Source organism: Miscanthus floridulus, chromosome 19 (assembly GCF_019320115.1).
Source record: "Miscanthus floridulus cultivar M001 chromosome 19, ASM1932011v1, whole genome shotgun sequence".
NCBI lineage: Eukaryota > Viridiplantae > Streptophyta > Magnoliopsida > Poales > Poaceae > Miscanthus > Miscanthus floridulus.
Window position 1 is genome coordinate 19,641,316 of NC_089598.1, and position 9,643 is coordinate 19,650,958.

General features: G+C 44.7%; 1 protein-coding gene across 1 annotated transcript; it reads left to right on the forward strand.

The window, feature by feature from the left end:
- Positions 1–6,722: 6,722 nt before the first annotated feature.
- On the forward strand, positions 6,723–7,322 carry LOC136525673 (uncharacterized). The gene has a single exon (XM_066518580.1). It carries the CDS (start codon positions 6,723–6,725, stop codon positions 7,320–7,322), a length of 600 nt encoding a protein of 199 aa, XP_066374677.1.
- Positions 7,323–9,643: the final 2,321 nt, after the last annotated feature.

The window sequence follows — 9,643 nt, forward strand, 5'->3', positions numbered from 1 at the left end:
AGTGATAGTTTCAGAAAACTCAGGAACTCCACTTATGGTTTGAATCTTTTAGTTTAAGTACTACAAATGAGTGAAGCACTGTGGGGGGAAAGTGCTTGAACGATTTTGTACAGTTTCATTGGTTGTAATTGCCATCTTCAAATCTGTAGGTGATAACAAGAATATGTTCCCTTCTGAAAGAAACGAAGTAAATGTTGGTAGTTCACTCTGTATCTTGCTCCCTGGATGTGCAGGAAGGGTTCTTTCATTTATGTGATGAAATAAAACCTCCAAATCTGAATAACTTTTGCTCCTGAATCCTATTGTATCAAATATTACAGTTAATGTTTCTGAACTTAGTTTTCAGAGCACTCTAAAAAAAACATGGTTTCATCTTTGTGAGCAGTCAATAAAGAAATGAACACTATGCACATGTGCAGCGTCAACAATGGTCTACCAGACTACCAAGGAGATCTTCTACTTCAAATTAGCGGCAGCCGTCGGTCTGGTCTCTCCTCTAATCTTTCGCTTTGTGTGAGTATAAGCGCAGAGGCGATCTATGCGTCCATGACCACGGCATGAACCATGAAGGTTTTTCTTTACACAGGTCCTTAATGGGAGACAGTCCCAACTCTGATCCAAAATACTAGAGGCTTGTGTAGTTTGTGTTCTTCAGCCTGTTCGGCTGGGGCTGAAACGATCGTATACGATCGTGGATTATTACTGCTGGCTGGTTTGGTGTAAGAGAGAAATACTGCGACCAAGCGAACATGCCGCTTATACTTGAGACCAACATATAGAACGATACTAATGATCGCATGCCACCCCTTTCTTGCTCTGCAGTCTGAACTTGAAAAAGACCCTTCACCAACTTCTGTGGACCCACATGCCAGTGGCTGCAGCCTGGCAGAACTGACTGTCTCCCGGCCCTGACTGACCCCGCCTGCCAGTGGACAGCTGGCCTATCCAGCAAGGCAGCAACCGACCTACGCTTGTGATTCCACCAGAGCCCAGCCCAGCCCAGCAGAAGAAGGCCCGTCGCCTTGAAATTCCCCACCCCGCCTTGGTGCCCAAACGTAACTGCCGCAACAAACTCCTCTCCCTCTTCTTCTTCTTCTTCTTCTTCTTCTTCTCCGCTTCCCCTCGCAACGCAACAGCGCCAACGCCAAGCAACCCAAGCCCCCGCCCTCGCAGCAAAAGAACCAGCGCCGGCGATGGATTCCTTCCCCGACCGGACGCACGTGTGGCTGTGGATCCGCGAGTACGAAGCGTACCTTTACGCCAGAGAGGACGGGGAGGGCATCGCCTTTAGCAGGAACCGTGGGGCGCTGCGCGGAGCGTGGGCGGTGCACCGCCTGGTGCGCGACGGCACCAACTACGTGCTCTTCCACAGCGCCTCCTACGGCCGGTACCTCTCCCAAATAGAGGTCGAGGAGGACGAGTCTTACTACCTCGTCCAGTGCACCTACGATTCCCCGGAGCAGGTGAACGTCTTGTTTCAGGCCCGCGGGGCGGAGGATGGGTCGGACGACATCATCATCAGCAACCGCAGGTTCGGCGACTGGTGCCACGACTACGAGGGCACGCCAATGCATTGGGTGGTCGAGGCTATCCCCCCAAGACAGCTCCCGCCTGAGCTTCCAGGTCCACCAGATCCGATTCCGGTGAGCTCGTCGTCCCCTCCGCTTCGAACTCCTCGCGTTGGTCTGGGCCTACAAGGGTTCTTGGAATTTGTCCGACGACATCCCATTCAAACTTGCTTAATGATTGGATTCTTCTCTCTGTTACTGTGACTATTAGTTACTGAATCTTTGATGCAGTTCTTCGTACAATTTGGGCTAAGATCACTACTTCTTTCGCTCAAAAGTTTTCTTGGGGGAGCAGAGGTTCTGGGCTCTTGAATTCTTGCTGCTCTGCTTTTGGTTCGCTTTAGGGAACAATTCTTGATCAGAAATTCAGAATATCAGATAGTCTTTGTTGTCTTCCCATTTCGTACCACCAGCTATCCAAAAATTATTGTCCATTCTAGAAGTTATTTTGATAGACTTCTTGGGATGTTCCTAATAGTGTAGGAAAATGCTGACAGCTGCATCAATTTGTTCCTGTTTTTCCTCGATCTGCGTTAGTTCAGTGGGCTATCGAGTTCTTTTTATCATTGGAATTCTTACGACTTGTTTTCTGAATAATTTGAGCTATTTGCCATGCATGGTTGTATTTTCTTTCCACATCGTAACAAGGACTGGTTACCTAGGTCTGAACATTGTGTTCTCATCGCAATGTGTATTTAGACCTCCCATTCCCAGTGTTTGCTTGTTTCGGGTTCCTAAACAGTAAACACTAGAGTTCTGCTCCATTGCAACAGACTCAAGTGGTACCCGTGCCCCCTGGGTGCCGACGTGTCCAGATCCAGCCGCCGCAAGTGGAGCTTCGGCGGACAATCCACTACGTGTGGGCCGACGATCAGGGGAACTTCAATCCGCTCCACTGGAGAAGGTTACGGTTCGAAGGCCAGTCCGTGTTCAACCTGAGGAGAGATTTAGCAGCCGCACTGGGTGAAGCGAACAACGTCTTAGGCATCACGCTGTGCGCGTGGGCCGGCTCAAACGGGAGGCTGACTCCTCTGGTCATCGACCTGCCTTCCGATGAGAAGACCATGAACATCGTCGTCCTCACCACCGGGTCGCCAGGTAAGAACTTGCTGGTTTTTGTTTTTCGGTAATCTCTGCAGCACTTGTTACTCTTCTCACGAAAGGTGTTCAGTTGATCAAACTGATAAGAGTACATTTACTAACTTGAATACTGATGAGGTATGCAGTTCTGTTGTTTGGACTTTGGCACTTTGCTGTGAGAGATCAGTGAACTTGTAACTGTAACTGTAGAACCTGTAACTATAACTTGCCAGCATAGTAGCATGTACTTAAGCTCAGATGTTCAGAGAGTTTCTTTAGTTTTGATTTTGAATGTATATATTTGGCTAGTTGCTGCATCCAGTACCCTCTTCTTGAGTTTTTGGGTTCTTTTTGTTGTTTTAGTAATGTAATTTCCAACATCTGTCTGGTTTTGGGTTCCTACAATAACATATGTTTCAGAAAATGGTTAGGACTAATCTGAAACAAGCTACTGATAAGCAGAGGTATATTGTTAGAATTATTTTCATGTTTTTGTTGTGTTTACAGCTTCTCTTGCATATCAGTCTTTTTGTCGATGCTAAAAGTAGTGAGAATGTTGAAATAACTAGATTCATTGTTACCCCGTCAGTTCAGAACATTGTGCCACTATTTTGACCCACTGTCCAGAAATTTCAGTTCTTTTTTGAACGAACAGAAATTTCTGTGTTTCTTTTAAATGTCTTCTTTTGAACTGACGCAACAATCGCATCACCAATACTTGCTTCCTATCGGCTAACTGTTTCACTATTTTTACTTGTTCCCTTGTGAATTCAGCTGCTCAGGCGTTAGCGTACCCAAATGTTGATGCTGCATAGAGGTAGAGGAATACGAGAACAAAGGCTTCTGCATCGGAGTTCGTCTCTTCAGAAAGGAGAAAGGAGAAGTATAGCTGCTTCAGATACAACGAGACAAGAACTGGTTGTGCTTTTCTGCTCTTAAAGCTTCAGAAAACGAATACTCAGCAAGTCCTGTTTTTGGTACTAGTAGAGCTCATGCTCTGCTGACTGTAAGCGTTTTGAATTGGCCTTAAAGTTTCAGAACTTGGAAATTGCTGAATGCATTGTGTGAAAATAGTGCCTGAACGACTTTGTACAGTATCAAATCAAGGGTTGTAGTTACCGTCTTTACTGAATGGTTTAAACCTAATTTTTCTGAACTTAGCTTTTTTGGTCATGAGCTGAAAATCACTGTTGTATCGTTTGTGTGATGAAGCTCTGCACAGAAGTGCAGAACCTGTTCGACTGCTCGACAGTTGACGATACATCGGAAACGCCTCTTCCTTTTCTTTTCAGTTTTATTTATATGAGCAGAAGCGCAAGGTGGCTTGTAGATTTAAGTATGAACTGGTGTAACATCAGTGATGAGCTAGTAGGACACTGTTAAAATATGGAACTTTAGCTTTCAACAAACACAACACATGTGGTAAATTACCGGAACATTGTTTAGTAAACTATTGGAAGACTAGGAACAGAGCATTGGTTTTAACCCAAAGTGCAATTAGTGCAACATTGCTAACCATGAATCAAATGCTATAACGTTTCAATGAATTATTCAATAAAAAGTTAAATCTAATTCCACGTGGACGTTAATAAATGAATGTACATAAAAAACAGGAAACACATGACATGCACATACACCAAAGTTAATTGTGGGCTCAGGAGTGCAGAGTGCTAAAACAAAAAGGGAGAAGTCTATTTTCACGTTCCAACCATTGTCTTACTTTATTTTTGTCGTGTAACTATAATACTAGAAAATTTTTACCACTGAGTTGTCAATACCAGATAAATTTGTCCACCTAACTAGTTTCAGAGATGGTTTGTATTTTTTGAAAATGATAAAAGTTATTTTATTTTCTAAAATCTCATAACTAATTCATCTAAAATTAGAAAAAAATGAAACCACCACAACTTTTCTTAAAAATAAAAATGTGCCTATTGGTGCTAGATTTGGATGTATGTGGAAATTATCTATAATTGTTCCTAGTGTTTTATTGCTGGTAGTCATATCAGTTATTTATTTAAATTATAACTTTGTGCTATCCTAAACCTAGAGACTAGAGAATAGAGATCGATCAAGACTAGTGATCAACCAAGAGAATGCATAATCAAATATAGTTCCAAATATGTTGGCCTTAACTTTGACTAATTATTTTTCTTGAGAGCTGGCGATTCCATAATAGTTGAAATTGCTAAATATGATCTATATTTGATAGAGCATGGCACCTACAAAGTTGGTGTCGTCATACATATCTTTTGTTTATACTCATAGTTTGCTATGAATTCTCTACTTCAATCTCGGATATAATGTAGTGCAAAACGATGATTTAAATAAACAATTAACATGACTAAAAGTAATAAGACACTAGGAATATGAATCAATAAAAATACCAATAACTCCAAGTAGAGCACAAACTTATGGATTGTATTTTTAGAAAAAGTTCAATACCAGTTTCATATCTCTAAAATAATTAATTATTTACTTTTCGGAAATAAGCATGCTTGCGTTATTTTTAGAAAAAATACAACACTACCTTTGAAACTAGCTAGATGGCCAAAATGTTTTAATATTAATAGTTTGGTGGTTTTTTTAAGTTGTATTATGACAAAAAAAAAGAACTCTAATAGTTGTAGTTGAATAGCTAAAAATGGACTTAGAAAAAGGACACCGTTGTCTCGTTTGAATCAACCCAGAATGCTTCTTTCATTAGCTCATAATTGAATTACAAACACCATCGGGTAGCGACAAAAACCAGACATGTCTACCAAGAGACATGGATACATAGCTCCTAGCTAATCTATGCGCATCGACGTTCAAATTCCTTCGTTCATGGACGAACTCCACTTGGGGAAGGTTGCTCTCCTCATCTTGATGTCCTTCACTATTGGCCCCTATAGCCCCATTCCCTCTCCATGGATATTTTTCACTGCATTGATACAGTCGCAAGCCACCCTAAACTTGTGCAGTAGCAGTCCGATGCCAACGCCAAACCCTTCCGGCAAGCTATCGTTTCCACTACTTCCCAGACTGGTTATGCCTTCCAACACTAGCACTGATGCTCCCAAAAATTTCCCTGCTTCATCTCTCGCTACTGCAGCTGCGGCAGAAAGATCAGAGGCCTTTGCCATTGCTGCATCAACATTTATTTTTGCAAGACCAGGTGGTCGGGTAGACATCTCGACGACGACACTGGCAGTCCGCCCCCGCTACTCCCCTCAGCCAGCTTGGTCACCATGACCTCTTCTAGATACCTAGCTTTCCACAAAGAAGTGCGTGTGTGGGCGATTTGACGAATGGTGATTCACGAGAATGTTTTCCAAAACCCAGAATTGCTTCTAAAAATGGTAAACTGATCGTCACATGTCCATTTGGGTTGGTTGGGTTTTCTCCCGGCCAGTTGGCAGTTGAAATGGCCCGCTACTTCACTACTATCTCTCTGGCTGCATAATTTTCTTTTTCAGATTAACAGAAAATTTTAGTCTCCGAATCATCAACCCAGAATGCTAGAGCCGTCCATTGTGTATTACAAATAATTTGTTTAAATGAAATTGTTATTACAAATAAATAATTAGCCATGGGCTCTCTCACGGGGGGGTGAAAATAAATGTCAAGCGAAAACCACGGTAGAAATCCCTTACCAATGATTTGGTGGTGGTGGAGGAGATCGAAGGCTTGCAAAGAACTAGGTATTTGCCGGAATGATCACAGATTCACAGTCGAAGAGGCCTCATTACTTCACCTTGCACGAGCTGTCGTATAGAGGAATGGAACAATCCTCCAGATTCTTCAAAAAAGAAAAAAAAAATCGTTCATGCCCCCAGAAGCAAGTGTAATTACCCTGACTGGCCCCACCTGGCAGTGGACAGGTGGCATCCGGCCACCGACCTACGCTTGCGACTGCTCCAGGCACCACCGCAAGTCCGCAACAGAGGCCATGGCCTTCAAATTCCCCGGCCCGCCTCGTCGCCCAAACGTAACCGTCCCAACGAACACCTGCCCCTCGTCCTCACAACAGCGCCAAGAAACCAAGAAACCCAATCCCTCGCCGCCGCTCGCCTCCGCGCGCCCCTCCCGGCGATGGAGTTCTTCCCCGACGGGATGCACCTGCGGCTGCGGAACCGCAAGCACGGCACGTACCTACACGCCGACGAGGACGGCGTGCGCGTCTCCCTGACGCTGCACCGCGCCTCCCTGAACACGGCGTGGCAGGTGCACCGCGTCCTGCGCAACGGCGGCGACTACGTCCTCCTCCACAGCGCCGCCTACGGCCGCTACCTCGCGCTCTCGCCGGACCAGGTGTCGCTGGTCTACGTCGGCCACCACGCCGTCCAGGGCGTCTACGAGAGCCCGGAGCAGGACGACGTGCTCTGGGAGGCCGTCTGGGTGGATGATGAGGGCGGCGACGTCCTCATGCTCCACGTCTCGAACCCGTCTCCTCCGCGCCGCCCCCTGGAACCCACTCTTGAACAGCCGCGTCTTCGTCGACATCGACAATGCCGGCACGATGATGCATTGGGTGGTCGAGGCCATCCCCCTGAGACCGAAGCCGCCACCACTGCCACCCGTAACTCCGGTGAGCTCGCCGTCCCCCTCTCATTGCAACTCATCGCGTTGATTTGCGTAGCTTTCTTGGAATCTGCCGGTTCTTCGAATCTTTTATTCAGTTTGCATGCATGAAGCCTCGAACCACCGAAACTTGATGACAACATTCCCCTTCCCTTGGCACAATTCTTGGTACATTTCGCCAGATTTTCCTCCGTTGTCCCTGAAGATGTCTGCTACTGAATTCTGCCTGATGTTGATGCAATTCTTTGTACATTTTGTGCCAAGATCACTACTACGTTTGTTTAGAAGTGGTTCTGTCCGGGTTCTTGAATTCTTGCTCCCTCTGCATTTGGTTCGCTCTGAACACTTTGTTTCTTTGCAGCATGTGTTCAGATTTGTTCATTGAGTACCAGCATTGTCTGCTGGTTTTGGTTCCATTGCAACAGCTTCCCATTGGAGTGTTTGTTAAAGATCCGAGGGGGTTCTTGCTGTTGAATAGTATCACGAAACCTAGAACGTCTACTAGAGCATGTAGAACGAGAGAAAGAGAGGGAAGGAAGAAGGTGTTGAACCTCACACCGTAGAGGAGGAGGGTTCAGTGGACGCCATGGAGTCGATGTCTGTGCTAGGGCAGCGACGGTCGGTGAAGACGGCTTCGGAGATGCACGGTGGCGACCGGCGGTGAAGACAGTGTCGATGGAGCGGGCGGCGCGACTGGTGGCTTTCCGTCACTGGTTGTGTCCCTCTCTGATCGGATTAGGGTTTAGGTGTCGGTGGAGAGCTCGGCTCAGGTCAACCTCGTGATTAGAGCCGCCGGCCCCCACCTCTTTTTATAGCGCAGGGTGACAGGGGCCCTCCAGCCATGGTGGGCTGGGCGCCCCCGATCAGGGCGCAAATCAAAGGCCCAACTGGGCCGTTGGGTCCAGTTAGGATTAGAGATCAATCTAACAATCTCCCCTTGATCTCTTTTCATCTTTTACTTTCATATCATTTACTTTTGTTCATTCCATTACAGATTAGCGCATAGAGCATGTCTCATCGTCACGGTCCATTGTCGATAGATTTAACAGCTACAACACACCACTCTGTTATGAAATAGATACTTATCTTTGGGCCTTATTTTATCTAGGAATTATAGGTTTTTCCTTAAACCCATGCCGACTACATGTTCTCTAGACATGTTGGGTGATAAGCCTTTTGTAAGCGGATCCGCGAGCATCTTTTCGGTACTTATATGATCAAGACTTATGACTTGATCCCGGACTTTATCTTTCACAACATAATACTTTATGTCAATGTGTTTGGCAGCACCACTTAACTTATTGTTGTGAGCATACTGTACTGTCGGATTATTATCGTAGTATAACTTAAGTGGTCTATAGATGTCGTCAACCACCTTCAAACCGGGTATGAACTTCTTTAGCCAGTTCACCTACCCCGTTTCCTCATAACATGCTACAAACTCGGCATACATTGTGGACGATGTAGTGACGGTTTGCTTTGACTTTTTCTATGAAATAGCTCCCCCTGCGAGAGTGAATACATATCCAGACGTGGATTTTCTATCATCTCCCGCATAATCAGAATCTGAATATCCCACTATATGGAGTGAATCAGATATTCTATACGTCATCATAAGGCATTTCGTTCCTTACAAATAATGCAAGACTTTCTTTACCAATTTCTAGTGTTTTGTTCCAGGATTGCTCTGGAATCTGCCAAGTAACCCGATAACAAATGCCAAGTCACGGTGCGTGCATACTTGAGCATATTGCAAGCTTCCGACAGCTGAAGCATATGGAACCGCTTTCATTTGATCGATCTCATATTGGTTCCTAGGGCATTAAAAATCTCCATATCTATCGCCCTTGACTATAGGAGCAGGTGAGGGACTACATTTGTGCATATTGAATTTATTTAAGATCTTTTCTATGTATGCCTTTTGTGACAGTCCTAATACCCCTTTGCTTCTATCTCGGTGAATCTCGATCCCTAGAACGAACGAAGCTTCACCAAGATCTTTCATATCAAATTTTGAGGACAAAAACTTCTTTGTCTCCAGTAGTAGACTGACATCACTACTAGCAAGTAAGACATCATCCACATACAGGACAAGGAAGATAAACTTCCCATTCTTAAACTTTGTATAGACACAATTGTCCTCTACATTCTCTTTAAACCCAAAATTTCTTATTGTCTGATCAAACTTCAAGTACCACTGTCTTGAAGCTTGTTTTAATCCATAAATGGATTTCTTTAGGCGGCATCCCATTCGTTCTTTTCTTTCCATGACAAAACCTTTCGGTTGTGCCATGTAAACATTTTCCTCCAAGTCTCCGTTGAGAAATGCCATCTTTACATCCATCTGATGTAATTCTAAATCATAATATGTCACTAATGCCATTATGATTCTGAAGGAATCTTTACATGAGACTGGAGAAAAGATCTTATTA

What these genes read in the sequence shown, in the direction of transcription:
- LOC136525673 (XM_066518580.1), top strand. Translation starts at nt 6,723, where the DNA reads ATGGAGTTCTTCCCCGACGGGATGCACCTGCGGCTGCGGAACCGCAAG.